This window comes from Nerophis lumbriciformis, linkage group LG39 (genome assembly GCF_033978685.3).
Source record: "Nerophis lumbriciformis linkage group LG39, RoL_Nlum_v2.1, whole genome shotgun sequence".
Classification (NCBI taxonomy): Eukaryota; Metazoa; Chordata; class Actinopteri; order Syngnathiformes; family Syngnathidae; genus Nerophis; species Nerophis lumbriciformis.
Window position 1 is genome coordinate 16,455,036 of NC_084586.2, and position 24,965 is coordinate 16,480,000.

General features: G+C 38.5%; 1 protein-coding gene across 1 annotated transcript in view; it reads right to left on the minus strand.

Moving 5' to 3' along the window:
• kif19 (kinesin family member 19) overlaps positions 1–24,965 on the minus strand; it is an 89,604-nt gene that overhangs the window by 22,517 nt on the left and 42,122 nt on the right. Inside the window, exons 3-9 of the mRNA XM_061931869.2 lie at positions 16,811–16,921; positions 16,647–16,734; positions 9,267–9,403; positions 1,300–1,425; positions 1,040–1,234; positions 815–961; positions 620–742 (exon numbers count right to left, since the gene is read on the minus strand). Of these exons, the coding sequence (XP_061787853.1) occupies positions 620–742; positions 815–961; positions 1,040–1,234; positions 1,300–1,425; positions 9,267–9,403; positions 16,647–16,734; positions 16,811–16,921 (927 nt within the window). The remainder of the gene's footprint in view (positions 1–619; positions 743–814; positions 962–1,039; positions 1,235–1,299; positions 1,426–9,266; positions 9,404–16,646; positions 16,735–16,810; positions 16,922–24,965) is intronic.

Genomic DNA, 24,965 nt, shown 5'->3' on the forward strand with positions numbered 1-24,965 from the left:
AATTTAGGGAAGAAAAGAAACATAATAATAATAATAATAATAATAATAATAATAATAACAATAATAATAATAATTATTAATATAATGGTTTAGATTATGTATAATTGGTGCTAGGTTTGAAAAATGTTTTTGACATAAAGATATAATTTAAAATGTTTTAAATGAAATCATTAACAAAAATGGATAATTTTTAGTTTTACATTTCTCAAATGAAAATTAATTTTAACATAATCTTTTTGACGTATTTAGGTAATTATACAAATAAAAAATATACTTATTAATTAATTTGTATTTTTTTTTAAACACAGCTAAAGAAATCACCAGCAGAGGTCGCTGTTAGCAGGAATTTCAACGAATTAATTTAGCCGGAAAAAGGTTTTTGACGTAAACATACGTTTTTAAGTAAAAATGTCATTAGTTTCTTGACAATTTTTGACATATTCACAGCTACAGCCAAAAAAAATATATATATATACATATATATAATAAAAAAAATAAAATAAAAAAAAATAATAATAATAATAATAAATAAATAAATAAATAAATAAATAAGAGGTATTAAAAAAAAAATATATATATATATATACACAGGTATATAATTGATTATTTTGAAACTCACCCGCGTGCGAATACTCTTGGCACGGTCGGCGTACGCCAGCGTGTTGCGGGACTCCTCAAACGCCACGGAGGCGGGGCTTATGTGGGCGATCATGACGGTGCGGCTGTTCCCGCCCAGGGCGTCCTGTCAATCACAAGACGCGGGCGATCAATAACCACATGGACTCCCCGCGACCACGCAGACGCCGATCGTTACCTTGAGGAGTCTGGTCAGCTTGCTGTCTCGATAGTTGACGTACTTGTTGCCGTTCTTGTCGCTCAGCGCGTTGATGCAGTTCCCCAACGCCAGCAGGGAGCGGTTGATGTGGGCGCCCTCTTTTAACCTCTGACCCCGGTTCTGGGTCTGATCCACGGATGGCCACGACATTAAGTAACCGTATGGCCACAAGATTAGGTACACCGTAAAGTCTGGGTAACACACCTGTGCTGCTCGCTCCGAGCCGGCCAGGTCGATCATGAAGAGGCGGGCGAAGCGGACTTCCTGTAGGACGTCGCGGCAGCGACTCTGCTGCTTGACGGCCACTTGCAGCACGGCGTGCGAGCGTGACGACGTCTGGTTGGCGGCCGTGGGCTCCTGCATGCGCTGCTTGTTGCCCTTCATCAGCAGCTCCATGATCTGATCACATCACCAGTTAGCGCGTCGGCGCCGGCGGCGTGTTGATAAACAAAACATGACATCACCTCCTGAGCGTTGATGGTGGACACCTCAGTGATGCCCGCCACCTGGATCACGCCCTTGGCGTCCTCCCTCAGGTCCAGGAAGCCCGAGGACGGGTTCAGAAGGTCCCGGATCACCTCGTTGTAGATCTACGGAATCATGCAGACAATAACAACAAGATCAAGTTTGGGGTGGTTTGGAGTTGGAGGGGGGGGGGGCGCTATCGGCTACACAACAGCTAAGCGCAGGGCCGGCCCGTGGCATAGGCCGTATAGGCAAATGCTAAGGGCGCCGTCCATCAGGGGGCGCCATGCCAGTGCCACAAATGTTGGAGAAAAAAAAAGAAAAAAAAAAGTTGTTACTATTATTTCTAAATACAAAAAAATAATCTCACGTTAATTAAAATGCAAAGTAAAGCCTATTTAATAGAAATATTATTTGTTACAACATTACGCCCCCCCTCCTCCCCCCGCACGGTGCGCCCCCTCCCTTCCCGTATCATGACTCTTTTTGGACGTCACCACATCAAAAAATCAACACAAGATGTCAAAACGGCCAAAACTGTCAGGTGCCCAGGGAAGAAAAAAGAGAAAAGAAGAGGAGGAGAAACGAGAAAAAGGCAGAGGTAGCAGGTAGGTAACGTTAGCCTACATGAAATGATTTGTCTGTTACAGAATGTGATAGTAGCTGGCTTTTTAGCATTAAGCTAATGTTACATGATTCGGCAATTGCTAATCAATAAATAGCTAGTTCTGTTTTAACGTCGGGTTAATATTGTGGAGGGGGCTAAATTGTTATGGAAAATAATAATGTAACGTTAGGTAATTACAGTACTCCCACCTTACATTCCTCAGGGACATTTGTATTAGATCTTTTAAGCAGGTGTTTTTTGTTTACATTATTGCCTTCTGGTTAGCTAATGTTTGCCCTGCAGGTAATCGTCACTTTTCCACCCCTTTATATATTAGGTATAGTTGTAAGTAAAAAAAAAGGTCAAAGACAAAGCTATTCGGGTTCTTGTGAGTATATACACTTCACTGCCGATGTGGGGGGGCGCCACCTAAAATCTTGCCTAGGGCGCCAGATTGTTTAGGGCCGGGCCTGGCTAAGCGCATAATAGCACACAAGCTAGTAATAATAATTGGACAATATCGCAGTGTGAAACAGCACATTTGTCAATATAAACAAGTATCAAATACAGTAGTATGTTAGTTACAAAAAGAAAGGCAGAATCAAAAGTACCCAGTAACAAACGTGTCCGCCGCATGACCTTAACGTAATGAATAATCGTGGCCACATGGTGCTCAGACAACATATTTGATGTTCAAACTGATAAACATTTTTTTTTTTTTTTGCAAATAATCATCAACTTTAGAATTTGATGCCAGCAACACGTGACAAAGAAGTTGGGAAAGGTGGCGATAAACAGAGGTGGGACCAAGTCATTGTTTTGCAAGTCACAAGTAAGTCTCAAGTCTTTGCCCTCAAGTCCGAGTCAAGTCCCGAGTCAAGACAGGCAAGCCCCGAGTCAAGTCCAAAGTCAAGACTGGAAAGTCTCAAGTCAAGTCCTAAGTCCTGCATTTTGAGTTTCGAGTCCTTTCAAGTCCTTTTAACCACAGACTAATATATTAACACAGATTGTGTATGCTTTTCAAACGCTGTATTTATTTATTAAAACAAGTGCATTTTAAATTGCAGGAAAGAAAATTGTGCTGACATTGCACTTTATAATAGCACTATTAACCAGTCATTTTAAACATTAACTCATTCCTTTACAGAACAAACACATTGAAAAATAAAGTGCAAATGTACTTATTTGTACAAAAGTGTTAACATTGAAAAAACATGACATATACGTGAACATAACAAAAAAGTTGTACTTTTTATATGTCAGGGCCCTATGCTGCATTGCATTTGCAAAAGACCAAATTAGCCAAGAGTCTGTCAGTCATTTGTGCACGATGGGGGCGTAGTATGATGCCACCATGGCTGAAAACTCGCTCCACTGGAGCACTGGAGGCAGGCACTGCCAAGACTCTCATGGCCACTCGGAACAGTGAAGGAAGAGTCTTCATGTTCAATGCCCAGAACAAAAGGGGGAGAAAGTTTTTTTGGGTTGGTGCACTACTTGTAAGTGTATCTTGTGTTTTTTATGTTGATTTAATTAAAAAAATAAAAAAAAAAATAAAAAAAATTCTTGTGCGGCCCGATACCAATCGATCCACGGACCAGTACCGGGCCGCGGCCCGGTGGTTGGGGACCACTGAGGTAAACAACCAACAGTATGTCAGAAAGCTAGCTAAAACGGTACACATATTCATAATATAGTATACATTTTAACTGACCTTTATTTTACTATTTTTGTCTTTTTTTAGGTGGCTAAAATACACGGTGCTGCTGACCGCCGTCTAACGTTACGTGTGATATATTGACTAACGTAACCCTGCTTGAAAAAAATCACTGAACAAAAAGTATGAATAAGGTAGTGAACTGCAACAGATTCCCGTGTTTGCAATAACGTTATAACGTTAGCAGTGAGTTTACAGCCTCACTGATTTAACTACACAGCAAATAAAAGTCACGTTACTTAGCCAATAAACGTTATCTTACATTCAAAACTTACCGTTCTTTGTGCAACTTCAAATGCCGGACAAAGTTGGAAGTTGTTGCCTCTCCATCAGTAATTTTCGAACCGCATGTGTTGCATACTGCAAACCGTTTTGTGTTGACCACCTCGTAATTTTTATACCCAAACGAAATTATTTTAGGCATCATTTTTTGTTCACTGGCGTGTGGTTTGGACATGTCTTCTTCGTTGGTTGTCCTGCAATTTGATTGGATGAATGCTGTGTGATGAAAACAAAGTAGATCTAATTTGATTGGCTGTTGTACTGAGAGCACACCAGCTGACACACGCAACGCTGATAGACAAGTACACAATGAAAAATACGGAGCGCTCCCGAATAACTTTTTCATCTTTGGGTTTTGGGGAAAGTAGCAAGTCATGTCAAGTCATGTCAATTCAAAAGGCTCAAGTCCAAGTGAAGTCACAAGTCATTGATGTTAAAGTCTAAGTCGAGTTGCAAGTCTTTTTACATTTTGTCAAGTCGAGTCTAAAGTCATCAAATTCATGACTCGAGTCTGACTCGAGTCCAAGTCATGTGACTCGAGTCCACACCTCTGGCGATAAATACTGATAAAGTTGAGGAATGCTCATCAAACACTTATTTGGAACATCCCACAGGTGTGCAGGCTAATTGGGAACAGGTGGGTGCCATGATTGGGTATAAAAAAAAAACAGCTTCCCAAAAAAATGCTCAGTCTTTCACAAGAAAGGATGGGGCGAGGTACACCCCTTTGTCCACAACTCCGAGTCAAACAGTTTAAGAACAATGTTTCTCAAAGTGCTATTGCAAGAAATTTAGGGATTTCAACATCTACGGTCCATAATATCATCAAAAGGTTCAGAGAATCTGGAGAAATCACTCCACATAATGGTCGGAAACCAACATTGAATGACCGTGACCTTCGATCCCTCAGACGGCACTGTATCAAAAACTGACATCAATCTCTAAAGGATATCACCACATGGGCTCAGGAACTCTTCAGAAACCCACTGTCACTAAATACAGTTGGTCGCTACATCTGTAAGTGCAAGTTAAAGCTCTACTATGCAAAGCGAAAGCCATTTATCAACAACACCCAGAAACGCCGCCGGCTTCTCTGGGCCCGAGATCATCTAAGATGGACTCATGCAAATGGGAAAAGTGTTCTGTGGTCTGACGAGTCCACATTTCAAATTGTTTTTGGAAATATTCGACATCGTGTCCAAAGGGGAAGCGAACCATCCAGACTGTTATCGACGCAAAGTTCAAAAGCCAGCATGTGTGATGGTATAGGGGTGCATTAGTGCCCAAGGCATGGGTAACTTACACATCTGTGAAGGCACCATTAATGCTGAAAGGTACATACAGGTTTTGGAACAACATACGCTGCCATCTAAGCGTCGTCTTTTTCATGGACGCCCCTGCTTATTTCAGCAAGACAATGCCAAGCCACATTCAGCACGTGTTACAACAGCGTGGCTTCGTAAAAAAAAAGAGTGCGGGTACTTTCCTGGCCCGCCTGCAGTCCAGACCTGTCTCCCATCGAAAATGTGCGGCGCATTATGAAGCGTAAAATACGACAGCGGAGACCCCGGACTGTTGAACGACTGAAGCTCTACATAAAACAAGAATGGGAAAGAATTCCACTTTCAAAGCTTCAACAATTAGTTTCCTCAGTTCCCAATCGTTTACTGAGTGTTTTTAAACGAAAAGGGTGATGTAACACAGTGGTGAACATGCCCTTTCCCAACTACTTTGGCACGTGTTGCAGCCATGAAATTCTAAGTTAATTATTATTTGCAAAAAAAAATTAAAGTTGATGAGTTTGAACATCAAATATGTTGTCTTTGTAGTGCATTCAATTGATTATGGCTTGAAAAGGATTGGCAAATCATTGTATTCCGTTTATATTTACATCTAACACAATTTCCCAACTCATATGGAAACGGGGTTTGTATATACAGGTAAAAGCCAGTAAATTAGAATATTTTGAAAAACTTGATTTATTTCAGTAATTGCATTCAAAAGGTGTAACTTGTACATTATATTTATTCATTGCACACAGACTGATGCATTCAAATGTTTCTTTCATTTAATTTTGATGATTTGAAGTGGCAACAAATGAAAATCCAAAATTCCGTGTGTCACAAAATTAGAATATTACTTAAGGCTAATACAAAAAAGGGATTTTTAGAAATGTTGGCCAACTGAAAAGTATGAAAATGAAAAATATCAGCATGTACAATACTCAATACTTGGTTGGAGCTCCTTTTGCCTCAATTACTGCGTTAATGCGGCGTGGCATGGAGTCGATGAGTTTCTGGCACTGCTCAGGTGTTATGAGAGCCCAGGTTGCTCTGATAGTGGCCTTCAACTCTTCTGCGTTTTTGGGTCTGGCATTCTGCATCTTCCTTTTCACAATACCCCACAGATTTTCTATGGGGCTAAGGTCAGGGGAGTTGGCGGGCCAATTTAGAACAGAAATACCATGGTCCGTAAACCAGGCACGGGTAGATTTTGCGCTGTGTGCAGGCGCCAAGTCCTGTTGGAACTTGAAATCTCCATCTCCATAGAGCAGGTCAGCAGCAGGAAGCATGAAGTGCTCTAAAACTTGCTGGTAGACGGCTGCGTTGACCCTGGATCTCAGGAAACAGAGTGGACCGACACCAGCAGATGACATGGCACCCCAAACCATCACTGATGGTGGAAACTTTACACTAGACTTCAGGCAACGTGGATCCTGTGCCTCTCCTGTCTTCCTCCAGACTCTGGGACCTCGATTTCCAAAGGAAATGCAAAATTTGCTTTCGTCAGAAAACATGACTTTGGACCACTCAGCAGCAGTCCAGCTCTTTTTTTCCTTAGCCCAGGTGAGACGCTTTGCGCGCTGTTTCTTGGTCAACAGTGGCTTGACACGAGGTATGCGGCAGTTGAAACCCATGTCTTTCAAGCGTCTCTTGGTGGTGGATCTTGAAGCACTGACTCCAGCAGCTGTCCACTCCTTCTGAATCTCCCCCACATTTTTGAATGGGTTTTTTTTCACAATCTTGACCAGGGCGCGGTGATCCCTATCGCTTGTACACTTTTTCTGACCACAGTTTTTCCTTCCCTTTGCCTCTCCATTAATGTGTTTGGACACAGAGCTCTGAGAACAGCCAGCCTCTTCAGCAATAACCTTTTGTGTCTTTCCCTCCTTGTGCAATGTGTCGATGGTTGCCTTTTGGACAGCTGTCAAATCTGAAGTCTTCCCCATGTTTGTGTAGGCTTCAGAACTGGACTGAGAGACCATTTAAAGCCCTTTGCAGGTGTTTTGAGTTAATCAGCTGATTAGTTTGTGGCACCAGGTGTCTTCAAAATTGAACCCTTAGACAATATTCAAATTTTGTGACACACGGAATTTTGGATTTTCATTTGTTGCCACTTCAAATCATCAAAATTAAATGAAATAAACATTTGAATGCATCAGTCTGTGTGCAATGAATAAATATAATGTACAAGTTACACCCTTTGAATGCAATTACTGAAATAAATCAAGTTTTTCAAAATATTCTAATTTACTGGCTTTTACCTGTGTATATATATATATATATATATATATATATATATATATATATATATATATATATATATATATATATATATATATATTAAAACCCATTTTTATTCACTGGCTTTTAACCCAGCATGAGACTTTGAACTGTTTTTAGCTTTTAACTTTTTGAACTGTTTTTAACTTTTAAACTGTTTTTATTTAACAAACTGTTCTTAGGGTAATTTATATTTGCTTTTTAAATGTGTATTTTTATTTCTGTTTTAAATGTTATTTTTTAGTCTGTCCTTTGCCTTCATTTCTTTGTGGTGTACAGCCCTTTGTTTTTCAACTGTGCTTGTTTTTAAAGGGCTTTATAAATAAAGTTGGTATGGTATGGTATGGTGTATATATATATATACACACATGTATGTATGTATGTATGTATATATATATATATATATATATATATATATATATATATATATATATATATATATTTATATATATATATATATATATGTATATAGTTCTTGCACTGTGTACAGGCTGTAAAAAAGCTATATAACTGCATGGGCAGAGTAAACAGACAACATGTGGCTGTAGTCGACATCCACCAGCATCCAACACGACCGTGTAGAGTGCATCCGTTTTAATAACAAGCTTTTACAGCCCCCCCCCCCCCTCCGCTTCCACTTCCACACCCCCGCGGCGCGCCAACAAAGAGGCAAGCTTTTCAAATAACGACGGCAATCACGAGGAGCATAATGAGAGCGTTTGCGGCGCGAGAAAATTTAATGTCAACGCAGACTCGCTCAGTGGCAATCATTTGTGTCTGGGAAATGTTCTTATGACTTTTTATGGCTCCATAAACTGTCTTCATCTCTTCTGTCTCTGATGATGACACACTTTCTTCTCTCTTGCTTTTAACTGCATGACCTCAAACTACTTTTTCACATTGGCTACCCATAATGCACCCTGACTCTCCGATATATGTCAACACAAACAGTGCATGCTTTTATTTTGTAGTGTGGAACCCTGAAAAAGACTTGATTAAAATATATTTAGATTTGTTTTTGTATTTTTTTTAGTTTGTCCAAGGTGGGTTGTGAAAAAGACTTGATTAAAATATATTTAGAATTTTTTTTGTATTTTTTTTAGTTTGTCCAAGGTGGGTTGTCGTAGTCAGGAAGTTGTAACACATGGCTTGGCATCGTCTTGCTGAAATAAGCAGGGGCGTCCATGATAACGTTGCTTGGATGGCGACATATGTTGCTCCAAAACCTGTATGTACCTTTCAGCATTAATGGCGCCTTCACAGATGTGTAAGTTACCCATGTCTTGGGCACTAATACACCCCCATACCATCACACATGCTGGCTTTTACACTTTACACCCAGAACAATCCGGATGGTTCTTCTCCTCTTTCCAAAAACAATTTGAAATGTGGACTCGTCAGGCCACAGAACACTTTTCCACTTTGCATCAGTCCATCTTAGATGGCCTCGGGCCCAAAGGAAGCCGGCGGCGTTTCTGGGTGTTGTTGATAAATGGCTTTGGTTTTGCATAGTAGAGTTTTAAGATGTGGCGACCAACTGTAGTTACTGACAGTGGTTTTCTGAAGTGTTCCTGAGCCCATGTGGTGATATCCTTTACACACTGATGTCGCTTTTTGATGCAGTACCGCCTGAGGGATCGAAGGTCCGTAATATCATGGCTTACGTGCAGTGATTTCTCCAGATTCTCTGAACCTTTTGATGATATTACAGAGCGTAGATGGTGAAATCCCTAAATTCCTTTGTTTGGCGGAGGTAATTAGTAAGAAAAATAAATTAATTAAAAAGAGATGAGGGACCTCCAGGTAGGACATGGAGACGCTGTACATCATGTCGTCGCTGGTCTCCTCGATGGCTCTGAAGAGTTCGTTCAAGGTGCGGACGTAGATGCCAGGCTCCTTGTCGGTCCCCAGCATCGTGTACGTCTTCCCACAACCTGCAAACAACACAATATCTATTCATCAGTATCCATACATCAGTATCCATCATCAGTATCTAGTCATCAGTATCCATTCATCAGTATCCATCCATCAGTATCCATTCATCAGTAAATCAGTATCTATTCATCAGTATCCATCCATCAGTATCCATTCATCAGTATCCACCCATCAGTATCTATTCATCAGTATCTATCCATCAGTATCTATACATCAGTATCCATCCATCAGTATCCATTCATCAGTATCCATCCATCAGTATCTATTCATCAGTATCTATCCATCAGTATCCATCCATCAGTATCCATTCATCAGTATCCATTCATCAGTATTTATCCATCAGTATCTATCCATCAGTATCTATCCATCAGTATCCATTCATCAGTATCCATCCATCAGTATCCATCCATCAGTATCCATTCATCAGTATCCACCCATCAGTATCTATTCATCAGTATCTATCCATCAGTATCTATACATCAGTATCCATCCATCAGTATCCATTCATCAGTATCCATCCATCAGTATCTATTCATCAGTATCTATCCATCAGTATCCATCCATCAGTATCCATTCATCAGTATCCATTCATCAGTATTTATCCATCAGTATCTATCCATCAGTATCTATCCATCAGTATCTATTCATCAGTATCCATCCATCAGTATCCATCCATCAGTATCTATCCATCAGTATCCATCCATCAGTATCCATTCATCAGTATATATTCATCAGTATCCATCCATCAGTATCCATTCATCAGTATCCACCCATCAGTATCTATTCATCAGTATCTATTCATCAGTATCTATACATCAGTATCCATCCATCAGTATTTATTCATCAGTATCTGTCCATCAGCATCCATACATCAGTCTCCATCCATCAGTATCTATTCATCAGTATCTATCCATCAGTATCTATTCATCAGTATCTATCATCAGTATCCATTCATCAGTATCCATCCATCAGTATATATTCATCAGTATCTATCCATCAGTATCCATACATCAATATCCATCCATCAGTATCTATTCATCAGTATCCATCCATCAGTATGCACCCATCAGTATCCATCCATCAGTATCCATTCATCAGTATCTATTCATCAGTATCCCTCCATCAGTATCCATCCATCAGTATCCATTCATCAGTATCTATTCATCAGTATCCATCCATCAGTATCCATTCATCAGTATCCACCCATCAGTATCTATTCATCAGTATCTATCCATCAGTATCTATACATCAGTATCCATCCATCAGTATCCATTCATCAGTATCCATCCATCAGTATCTATTCATCAGTATCTATCCATCAGTATCTATTCATCAGTATCCATCCATCAGTATCCATTCATCAGTATCCATTCATCAGTATCCTTCCATCAGTATCTATTCATCAGTATCTATTCATCAGTATCCATCCATCAGTATCCATTCATCAGTATCCATTCATCAGTATCCATTCATCAGTATTTATTCATCAGTATCTATCCATCAGTATCTATTCATCAGTATCTATCCATCAGTATCTATTCATCAGTATCCATCCATCAGTATCTATCCATCAGTATCCATCCATCAGTATCCATCCATCAGTATCCATCCATCAGTATCCATCCATCAGTCTCCATCCATCAGTATCTATACATCAGTATCCATCCATCAGTATCCATCCATCAGTATCCTTCCATCAGTATCTATCCATCAGAATCTATACATCAGTATCCATCCATCAGTATCCATTCATCAGTATCTATCCATCAGTATCTATTCATCAGTATCCATCCATCAGTATCTATCCATCAGTATCTATACATCAGTATCCATCCATCAGTATCTATCCATCAGTACCTATACATCAGTATCCATCCATCAGTATCTATCCATCAGTATCTATTCATCAGTATCTATCCATCAGTATCCATTCATCAGTATCCATCCATCAGTATCTATTCATCAGTATCTATCCATCAGTATCTATACATCAGTATCCATCCATCAGTATCTATCCATCAGTATCCATACATCAGTCTCCATCCATCAGTATCTATTCATCAGTATCTATCCATCAGTATCTATCCATCAGTATCCATTCATCAGTATCCATCCATCAGTTTCTATTCATCAGTATCTATCCATCAGTATCTATTCATCAGTATCCATCCATCAGTATCTATCCATCAGTATCTATACATCAGTATCCATCCATCAGTATCCATCCATCAGTATCTATCCATCAGTATCTATACATCAGTATCTATACATCAGTATCCATCCATCAGTATCTATCCATCAGTATCTATTCATCAGTATCCATACATCAGTCTCCATCCATCAGTATCTATTCATCAGTATCCATCCATCAGTATCTATCCATCAGTGTCCATCCATCAGTATCCATCCATCAGTATCCATCCATCAGCATCTATTCATCAGTATCCATACATCAGTATCCATCCATCAGTATCTATTCATCAGTATCCATCCATCAGTATCTATACATCAGTATCCATCCATCAGTATCCACCCATCTGTATCCATCCATCAGTATCCATCCATCAGCATCCATTCATCAGTATCCATACATCAGTATCCATCCATCAGTATCCACCCATCAGTATCCATCCATCAGTATCCATCCATCAGCATCTATTCATCAGAATCCATCCATCAGTATCCATCCATCAGTATCTATTTATCAGTATCCATCCATCAGTATCCATCCATCAGTATCCATCCATCAGCATCTATTCATCAGTATCCATACATCAGTATCCATCCATCAGTATCCATTCATCAGTATCCTTCCATCAGTATCTATTCATCAGTATCTATTCATCAGTATCCATCCATCAGTATCCATCCATCAGTATCCATCCATCAGAATCTATACATCAGTATCCATCCATCAGTATCCATTCATCAGTATCTATCCATCAGTATCCATTCATCAGTATCTATCCATCAGTATCCATTCATCAGTATCCATCCATCAGTATCCATTCATCAGTATCCTTCCATCAGGATCTATTCATCATTATCTATTCATCAGTATCCATCCATCAGTATCCATCCATCAGTATCTATACATCAGTATCTATACATCAGTATCCATCCATCAGTATCCATCCATCAGTATCTATCCATCAGTATCCATTCATCAGTATCCATCCATCAGTATCTATCCATCAGTATCTATCCATCAGTATCCATCCATCAGTATCCATCCATCAGTATCCATCCATCAGTATATATTCATCAGTATCTATCCATCAGTATCTATTCATCAGTATCCATCCATCAGTATCCATTCATCAGTATCCATCCATCAGTATCCATTCATCAGTATCCTTCCATCAGTATCTATTCATCAGTATCTATTCATCAGTATCCATCCATCCATATCCATCCATCAGTATCTATCCTTAAGTATCTATACATCAGTATCCATACATCAGTATCCATCCATCAGCATCCATTCATCAGTATCCATTCATCAGTATCTATCCATCAGTATCTATCCATCAGTATCCATACATCAGCATCCATCCATCAGTATCCATTCATCAGTATCCTTCCATCAGTATCTATTCATCAGTATCCATCCATCAGTATCCATCCATCAGTATCCTTCCATCAGTATCTATTCATCAGTATCCATCCATCCGTATCCATCCATCCGTATCCATCCATCAGTATCCATCCATCAGTATCTATCATCAGTATCTATCCATCAGTATATATTCATCAGTATCTATCCATCAGTATCCATACATCAGTATCCATCCATCAGTATCCATTCATCAGTATCCATCCATCAGTATCTATTCATCAGTATCCATCCATCAGTATCCATCCATCAGTATCCATCCATCAGTATCCATTCATCAGTATCTATCCATCAGTATATATTCATCAGTATCTATCCATCAGTATCCATACATCAGTATCCATCCATCAGTATCCATCCATCCGTATCCACCCATCAGTATCTATTCATCAGTATCTATCATCAGTATCTATCCATCAGTATCCATACATCAGTATCCATCCATCAGTATCCATTCATCAGTATCTATCCATCAGTATCCATACATCAGTCTCCATCCATCAGTATCTATTCATCAGTATCTATCCATCAGTATCTATTCATCAGTATCTATCCATCAGTATCGATTCATCAGTATCCATCCATCAGTTTCTATTCATCAGTATCTCTCCATCAGTATCCATCCATCAGTATCCATTCATCAGTATCCATCCATCAGTATCCATCCATCAGTATCTATTCATCAGTATCCATCCATCAGTATCCATCCATCAGTATCCATACATCAGTATCCATCCATCAGTATCCATTCATCAGTATCCACCCATCAGTATCCATCCATCAGTCTCCATCCATCAGTCTCCATCCATCAGTCTCCATCCATCAGTATCTATCCATCAGTATCTATCCATCAGTATCCATCCATCAGTATCTATCCATCAGTATCTATCCATCAGTATCCATCCATCAGTATCCATCCATCAGTATCTATCCATCAGTATCTATCCATCAGTATCCATTCATCAGTATCCATCCATCAGTATCCATTCATCAGTATCCTTCCATCAGTATCTATTCGTCATTATCTATTCATCAGTATCCATCCATCAGTATCCATCCATCAGTATCCATCCATCAGTATCCTTCCATCAGTATCTATCCATCAGTATCCATCCATCAGTATCCATCCATCAGTATCTATTCATCAGTATCCATCCATCAGTATCCATCCATCAGTATCCATCCATCAGTATCTATCTATCAGTATCTGTCCATCAGTATCCGTCCATCAGTATCCGTTCATCAGTATCTATCCATCAGTATCTATTCATCAGTATCCATCCATCAGTATCTATCCATCAGTATCCATTCATCAGTATCCATCCATCAGTATCCATCCATCAGTATCCATCCATCAGTATCTATCCATCAGTATCCCTCCATCAGTATCCATCCATCAGTATCCATCCATCAGTATCCATCCATCAGTATCCACCCATCAGTATCCATCCATCAGTATCCATCCATCAGCATCTATTCATCAGTATCCATACATCAGTATCCATCCATCAGTATCTATTCATCAGTATCCATCCATTAGTATCCATCCATCAGCATCTATTCATCAGTATCCATCCATCAGTATCTATCCATCAGTATCCATTCATCAGTATCCATCCATCAGTATCTTTCATCAGTATCCTTCCATCAGTATCTATTCATCAGTATCCATCCATCAGTATCCATCCATCAGTATCCATCCATCAGACTCCATTCATCAGTATCCATTCATCAGTATCCTTCCATCAGTATCTATTCATCAGTATCTATTCATCAGTATCCATCCATCAGTATCTATCCATCAGTATCTATACATCAGTATCCATTCATCAGTATCCATTCATCAGTATCCATCCATCAGTATCTATACATCAGTATCCATTCATCAGTATCCATTCATCAGTATCTATCCATCAGTATATATTCATCAGTATCCATCCATCAGTATCTATACATCAGTATCTATACATCAGTATCCATCCATCAGTATCCATTCATCAGTATCTATACATCAGTATCCATCCATCAGTATCCATTCATCAGTATCCATTCATCAGTATATATTCATCAGTATATATCCATCAGTATCCATCCATCAGTATCCATTCATCAGTATCCACCCATCAGTATCTATCCATCAGTATCCATCCATCAGTATCCATCCATCAGTATCTATCCATCAGTATCTATCCATCAGTATCTATACATCAGTATCCATCCATCAGTATCCATTCATCAGTATCCATCCATCAGTATCTATCCATCAGTATCTATCCATCAGTATCTATCCATCAGTATATATTCATCAGTATCCATCCATCAGTATCTATACATCAGTATCTATACATCAGTATCCATCCATCAGTATCCATTCATCAGTATCCATCCATCAGTATCCATTCATCAGTATCCATTCATCAGTATATATTCATCAGTATCTATCCATCAGTATCCATCCATCAGTATCCATTCATCAGTATCCACCCATCAGTATCTATCCATCAGTATCCATCCATCAGTATCCATCCATCAGTATCTATCCATCAGTATCTATCCATCAGTATCTATCCATCAGTATCTATACATCAGTATCCATCCATCAGTATCCATTCATCAGTATCCATCCATCAGTATCTATCCATCAGTATCTATCCATCAGTATCTATCCATCAGTATATATTCATCAGTATCCATCCATCAGCATCTATTCATCAGTCTCCATCCATCAGTATCCATTCATCAGTAAATATCCATCAGTATCTATTCATCAGTATCCATCCATCAGTATCTATTAATCAGTATCCATCCATCAGCATCTATTCATCAGTCTCCATCCATCAGTATCCATTCATCAGTAAATATTCATCAGTATCTATCCATCAGTATCTATCCATCAGTATCTATCCATCAGTATATATTCATCAGTATCCATCCATCAGTATCCATCCATCAATATCCATCCATCAGTATCTATACATCAGTATCCATCCATCAGTATCTATTCATCAGTATCCTTCCATCAGTATCTATTCATCAGTATCTATTCATCAGTATCCATCCATCAGTATCTATACATCAGTATCCATCCATCAGTATCTATTCATCAGTATCCTTCCATCAGTATCTATTCATCAGTATCTATTCATCAGTATCCATCCATCAGTATCCATCCATCAGTATCCATTCATCAGTATCCATCCATCAGTATCTATCCATCAGTATCTATACATCAGTATCCATCAATCAGTATCCATTCATCAGTATCTATCCATCAGTATGTATTCATCAGTATCTATCCATCAGTATCCATCCATCAGTATCTATCCATCAGTATCTGTCCATCAGTATCTATTGATCAGTATCTATTCATCAGTATCGGACAATTTCGTGAAAACGTACGAGATCTGCTAAATGTGTTGAGTAGGAACAAGCAGGGGCACGCATGCTAATTGCTAAGCTATCTTAATTCTCCATTCACAACAAGTGTTCATCCATCCATCCACTGAAGTAGTTTGTGTATTTGAGCACAGTTGTGTATTTTAAAGTACAAACTAATACAATACAGTCAGTGTGCATCCAACCTATATGTGAACAGAAAAACAACTGTGGTGACTTCAAGGACTCACCCGTTGGTCCGTAGGCGAAGACGGTGGCGTTGTAGCCTGATATGAGGCCCTCGATCAGGCCCTTGGTGGTGGCTCGATACACTTCCTCCTGCACAGCAAACATCCACTTTCCACTTTCATCCCCCGGCTAAAAGAAGACAAACATTGAAGTGTTTTACACGCACCTGACTGGCCAGGTAGTCGAAGGCCACGTCGAACACGTACGTCTTCTCCCTGGAGCGGTTGGCCCGCAGGACGTCGTCCGGGTCCTCCATGGGGTCCATCAGGACCACCATCTGCAAAACACAGAGGAGGAGATACAATATTTGTTTGTTATTTTATGCTCTTATATCATGAAATAATAACAATCTTATCTTATATCATGAAATACTAACAATCATACACTGTCAATTGTAAAATGGTACCAATAATATTTTTACAGAAAATTCTGGCAACTGAGCTACCAGTTTTAGTTTTTTTTTTTTTTTTTTAACGTAAAATCTAGTCATTTTACTTTACAGCGCATTACTGTAAGTTGAATACAGTACCGTTTTTATTTTTACGGTAAAAATTTGGCAACTGGACTTCCAGTTTTAGTTTTATTTTTTAATGTAAAATCTAGTCATTTTACTTTACAGCGCATTACTATAAGTTGAATACGGTACCATTTTTATTGTTACGGTAAAAATCTGAAAACCGAGTCACCATTTTTTCACGGTAAAACAGACAGCGATAGAAAAACCCTACCACTGTTACTTCTACAGTAAAACCGTGGCGATTTCTAACCGTAAAATGTACGCGCATTTTTCACGGTGTATTACTGTAAATTGACAAACGTTATCAATGTTATTTTTACAGTAAAATTCTGGCAACTGAGCTACCAGTTTTAGTTTTGTTTTTTTTTAACGTAAAATCTAGTCATTTTACTTTACAGCGCATTACTGTAAGTTGAATACAGTACCATTTTTATTTTTACGGTAAAATTCTGGCAACTGGACTTCCAGTTTTAGTTTTATTTTTTAATGTAAAATCTAGTCATTTTACTTTACAGCGCATTACTGTAAGTTGAATACGGCACCATTTTTATTTTTACGGTAAAAATCTGGAAACCGAGTCACCATTATTTCACGGTAAAACAGACAGCGATAGAAAAACCCTACCACTGTTACTTCTACAGTAAAACCGTGGCAATTTCTAACCGTAAAATGTACGCTAATTTTTCACGGTGTATTACTGTAAATTGACAAATGGTACTAATGTTATTTTTACAGTAAAATTCTGGCAACTGAGCTACCGGGTTGTTTTTTTTAACGTAAAATCTATGGAAATTTTTACAGTGCATTACTATAAATTATAAAACAATACCAATATTATTTTTACAGAAAAAATTCTGGCAACTGAGCTTCCAGTTTTCGTTTTTTTTTTTAACGTAAAATCTAGTCATTTTACTTTACAGCGCATTACTGTACGTCAAATACGGTACCATTTATATTTTTACGGTAACAATCTGGAAACCGAGTCACCATTATTTCACGGTAAAACAGACAGCGATACAAAAACCCTACCACTGTTACTTCTACAGTAAAGCCGTGGCGATTTCTAACCGTAAAATGTACGCTAATTTTTCGCGGTGTATTACTGTAAATTGACAAATGTTATCAATGTTATTTTTACAGTAAAATTCTGGCGACTGAGCTGCCAGGTCTTTTTTTGTTTGTTTTTTAACGTAAAATCTACAGTTGTTTTTACAGTCCATTACTGTAAATTGTAAAACTGTATTAATATTATTTTTACAGCAAAATTCTGGCAATTGAGCTTCCAGTTTTCAGGTTTTTTAAACGTAAAATCTAGTCATTTTACTTTACAGCGCATTACTGTAAGTCGAATACAGTACAATTTTTATTTTTATGGTAAAATTCTGGAAACCGAGTTACCATTTTTTCACGGTAAAACAGACAGCGATAGAAAAACCCTCCCACTGTTACTTCTACAGTAAAACCGTGGCGATTTCTAATCGTAAAATTTACGCAAATTTTTAACGGTGCATTATTGTCAATTGACAGACTGTACCAATGTTATATTTACGGTAACATTCTGGCAATTTAGCTGCCAGGTTGTTTTTTTTAACGTAAAATCGACAGTTGGTTTTTACAGTGCATTACTGTAAATTTTAAAACGGTACCAATATTATTTTTACAGCAAAATTCTGGCAACTGAGCTTCCAGTTTTAGTTGGTTTTTTTAACGTAAAATTTTGTCATTTTCCTTTACAGCGCATTACTGTACGGTAAGTTGAATACGGTACCATTTTTATTTTTACGGTAAAAATCTGAAAACCGAGTCACCATTTTTTCACGGTAAAACAGACAGCGATAGAAAAACCCTACCACTGTTACTTCTACAGTAAAGCCGTGGCAATTTCTAACCGTAAAGTGTACGCGTATTTTTCACGGTGCATTACTGTAAATTGACAAACGGTACCAATATTATTTTTACAGAAAAACTCTGGCGGCTAAGCTGCCAGGTTGTTTTTTTTTTACGTAAAATCTATCATCATTTTTACAGTGCATTACTATAAATAGTAAAACGGTACCAATATCATTTCTACAGAAAAAACTCTGGCAACCGAGTTTCAGGTTTTTTTTTGTAAAATCTTTTCATTTTACTTTACAGTAATGCATTACTGTCAGTTGAATATGGTACCATTTTTATTTTTACGGTAAAAACCTGGAAACCGAGTCACCATTTTCTCACGGTAAAACATAGACAGCGATAGAAAAACCCTACCACTGTTATTTCTACAGTAAAACCGTGGCAATTTCTAACTGTAAAATGTACGCTCATTTTTCACGGCGCATTACTGTAAATTGACAAATGGTACCAATGTTATTTTCACAGTAAAATTCTGGCAACTGATCTTCCGGTTTTATTTTTATTTTTTAACGTAAAATCTAGTAATTTTACTTTACAGCGCATTACTGTAAGTTGAATACGGTACCATTCTTATTTTTACGGTAAAATTCCGGAAACCGAGTCAGAATTTTTTCATGGTAGAATAGACAGCAAAAGAAAAACCCTACCACTCTTACTTCAACAGTAAAACCGTGGCAATTTCTAACTGTAAAATTTACGCACATTTTTCACGGTGCATTACTGTAAATTGACAAACGGTACCAACGTTATTTTTACAGTAAAATTCTGGCGGCTAAGCTGCCAGGTTGTTTTTTTTTACGTAAAATCTATCATCATTTTTACAGTGCATTACTATAAATAGTAAAACGGTACCAATATCATTTCTACAGAAAAAACTCTGGCAACCGAGTTTCAGTTTTTTTTTTGTAAAATCTTTTCATTTTACTTTACAGTAATGCATTACTGTCAGTTGAATATGGTACCATTTTTTTTTTTACGGTAAAAACCTGGAAACCGAGTCACCATTTTCTCACGGTAAAACAGACAGCGATAGAAAAACCCTACCACTGTTATTTCTACAGTAAAACCGTGGCAATTTCTAACCGTAAAATTTACGCTCATTTTTCACGGTGCATTACTGTAAATTGACAAATGGCACCAATGTTATTTTCACAGTAAAATTCTGGCAACTGATCTTCCGGTTTTATTTTTTATTTTTTTAACGTAAAATCTGGTCATTTTACTTTACAGCGCATACGGTACCATTTTTATTTTTACAATAAAATTATTGAAACCGAGTCACCATTTTTTCACGGTAAAATAGACAGTGATAGAAAAACCCTACCACTGTTACTTCTACAGTAAAACCGTGGCAATTTCTAACCGTAAAATGTACGCACATTTTTCACGGTGTATTACTGTAAATTAAAAAACGTTATCAATGTTATTTTTACTGTAAAATTCTGGCAACTGAGCTTCTAGGTTTTTTTTTTTTTTTGTATTTTACGTAAAATCTACAGTTGTTTTTACAGTGCATTACTGTAAATTGTAAAACTGTACCAATATTATTTTTACAAAAATTCTGGCAACTGAGCTTCCAGTTATAGTTTTTTTTTTTTTTTTACATAAAATCTAGTCATTTACTTTATAGTGCATTACTGTAAGGTGAATGCGGTACCGTTCTTATTTTTACGGTAACATTCCGGAAACCGATTGACCATTTTTTTCACGGTAAAACAGACAGTGATTTAAAAAAAAAAACCTACCCCTGTTACTTCTACAGTAAAAACCGTGGCAATTTCAAACCGTAACATTTTTCACGGGGTATTACTATAAATGGAAAAATGTTACCACTGGTATTTTTACTATAACATTCTAGTAACTGAGCTGCCATTTTTTTTAAACCGTAAAATCTACTTACTTAATGAGTTTTTTTTTTACACAATGAGCGGTAAGTAGGCACTCATACATGCAGCTGGCAGTCTCCTGTTGCCTTAAAAGGTTATCAGGGGACCCTCGCTGGAGGTGTCAGACTCTCCCTGATAGGCAACCTGAGGACGTTGTTTTGGTAACGCTCCATTGTGCATCCCCTCCCCCCCCTTCAACACACACACACACACACACACACACACACACACACACACACACACACACACACACACACACACACACACACACACACACACACACACACACACACACACACACACACACACACACACACAAAAGGCGCTGCGTGGAGTCCAAATTTAGCGGCTTAATGTGAACACGAGCCGGCTACCCTTAAGGTGTGCATTAGCACACCTGCTTAACGAGGCAGATCATTAGACGGCGGGTGTTGCTGACGCCTCAGCTCCCATCTGTCCTTTTCTGCAGTTATGGCAACGTCCGCAGGCAGCGTGAGCGCACAAGAATCAATACTTACCCTCGCCACGGCGCTCGTTTTCAGGGAAAACCACCTAGTTGCTTGCCATAGGAAACAGGATGCCGCTAACGCCAACATCCACCACAACAATAGAGCTATTAACACAATAAACACCGACATACACGCACTATTACACTCTTATCTACCCACTGCAAGGCATGCTGGCAGAATTCAGACACTTTTTTTCCCCTAAGAGGCACCAAATTTAGCAACTTTTATCTTATTTTATTGAAACACTTTTGGAGACGTGAAGCTCTTCTCAACGAGCAGCGGGGGTCCTCTACTCCGTCTGAAAGCATCTAAAATGTTGATTGTGACATTAAAAGCAAAATGTGTTGGTATTTTAAAGTTTTGCGTATTTTTTTGGCGAATTTTAATACATTGTGGTTGGGGTCTATGATGCTACGAGTTATATATGTATATATGTGTATGTATGTATGTATATATATATATATATATATATATATATATATATATATATATATATATATATATATATATATATATATATATATATATATATATATATATATATATATATATACACATATACACATACATACATACATACATACATACATACATACATACATGTATATGTATATCTCCATTTCCTACCGCTTGTCCCTTTTGGGGTCGCTGGAGCCTATCTCAGCTGCGTTCGGGCGGAAGGCGGGGTACACTCTGGACAAGTCGCCACCTCATCGCAGGGCCAATACAGATAGACAGACAACATTCACACTCACATTCACACACTAGGGCCAATTTTTTGTGTTGTCAATCAACCTATTCTATATATATATATATATATATATATATATATATATATATATATATATATATATATATATATATATATATATATATATATATATATATATATATATATATATATATATATATGTCTTAATAAGGTTATCCAAAAAATAGTGCTCGATACCGTAGTAGAGCGCAATATATGTATGTGTGGGAAAAACAATCACAAGACTATTTCATCTCTACAGGCCTGTTTCATGAGGGGGGTACCCTCAATCGTCAGGAGATTTTAATGGGAGCATTCGCATACCATGGTTTATATAGGGCACAGAGTGGGTGGGTACAGGCTGGCCTAGGGGCGTGGTGATTGGTTCATGTGTTACCTAGGAGGTGTTTCCGTCTATGGCGGCATGTTGTTACAATTTCGCTGCGCTTGTTGAGGGATGACAGGTCTGGACGGTAGATAATAAACAGTTTCTCTTTCAAGCATAGGTTGCATCTTTTATTACCACTATTGTAAGGTGTGCTGGATGCAAGAATTTGCCATGTTATTGAATATTCAACATTATTGTCTTTGAGGTCCCAAATGTGTTTGCTGAGTTCTGTGGTATTTCGCAGGTTTTTGTTCCTGAAAGAAGCCTTGTGGTTGTTCCATCTGGTTTTGCATTCACCCTCGGTTAATCCTACATATGTGTCGGATGTGTTAATGTCCTTGCGTATTACCTTAGATTGGTAGACAACTGATGTTTGTAAGCACCCCCCGTTGAGGGGGCAATCAGGTTTCTTTCGACAGTTACATGCTTTGTTGGTTTTGGAGTCGTTCTGACTGGGGGTCGACGGCTCATTTGCAATTGTTTTGTTGTGGTTTGAGATGATTTGTCGTATATTGTTCATGCAGCTGTAGCTCAATTTGATGTTGTTCTTGTTGAATACTTTTCTTAGGTTGTTGTCTTTGGGAAAGTGTTTGTCAATCAGGTTGAGGAATTTGTGTCCAATGTTCGTTGAGACGTTTTTGCTGTATGGGGGGTTGTACCAGATGATGCCGTTTCGTTTTCTGTTCTTTTTTGGCTGGTTTCCTGGCGTGGGTTCATAGGTGAGGGTGAAATTGTATCCGCTTTCATCAAGGGCTTTTTGGTACGGGGGGGTTGCTTGGTCAAATTCAGCACTTTCCCAAAGACAACAACCTAAGAAAAGTATTCAACAAGAACAACATCAAATTGAGCTACGGCTGCATGAACAATATACGACAAATTATCTCAAACCACAACAAAACAATTGCAAATGAGCCGTCGACCCCCAGTCAGAACGACTCCAAAACCAACAAAGCATGTAACTGTCGAAAGAAACCTGATTGCCCCCTCAACGGGGGATGCTTACAAACATCAGTTGTCTACCAATCTAAGGTAATACGCAAGGACATTAACACATCCGACACATATGTAGGATTAACCGAGGGTGAATTCAAAACCAGATGGAACAACCACAAGGCTTCTTTCAGGAACAAAAACCTGCGAAATACCACAGAACTCAGCAAACACATTTGGGACCTCAAAGACAATAATGTTGAATATTCAATAACATGGCAAATTCTTGCATCCAGCACACCTTACAATAGTGGTAATAAAAGATGCAACCTATGCTTGAAAGAGAAACTGTTTATTATCTACCGTCCAGACCTGTCATCCCTCAACAAGCGCAGCGAAATTGTAACAACATGCCGCCATAGACGGAAACACCTCCTAGGTAACACATGAACCAATCACCACGCCCCTAGGCCAGCCTGTACCCACCCACTCTGTGCCCTATATAAACCATGGTATGCGAATGCTCCCATTAAAATCTCCTGACGATTGAGGGTACCCCCCTCATGAAACAGGCCTGTAGAGATGAAATAGTCTTGTGATTTTTTTTCCCACACATACATATATTGCGCTCTACTACGGTATCGAGCACTATTTTTTGGATAACCTTATTAAGACATATACTCCGCTCCAAATTGACATTTGTTGAGCACTGTACGACGATCAGAAATGGAAAAATTCAACATCGACTACTCCACGAAGAACATTCCCATACCCGCGCAGAATTACTACAAGCTAAGGCTCATAGAAAAGACGGAACACTTCCTAAGAAGGATGCGGTGGAAAGCACATTTTTCCCTCCACCCTGAAACAAAAGGAATGCAAAAGGAAACTTACGGATTCAAATCTACCAAGAACCCACCCACAGTTGAGGAACTAAAGGATTTTGAGAACGACATGCTCAAAATGATACAATCAGTCAAATTCAAGCCAATCCGTAACCCACTCCTCACCAAGCTGAAAAATGACAAGGAGCGCATCAAGAAAGTAAACAACCTCATCATAGCTGCCGATAAAACCACAAACTTCTACAGAATGGACATACCAGAACACCACACCTTACTGGACAGAAGCATCACCAAATCATACAAAAAAGCGCAACCCAATACCTTACAGAACATCCACCTGGAAAATAAAAGGATCGCGGCTGAACTGGACATTGAGGACAGGGTGGACGCCACAGCCAACAAGGAAGCCTTCATCACATTGAAGGATCACAAACCCAACTTCGCAAATAACCCAACACGCCGACTAATAAACCCAACTAAATCTGAAATAGGAAAAATCAGCAAAATAATCCTGGACAGAGTCAACACAAAAATCAAGGACAAAACACCACTCAACCAATGGAGAAATACAGCAGCAGTAATCAAATGGTTCAACAACA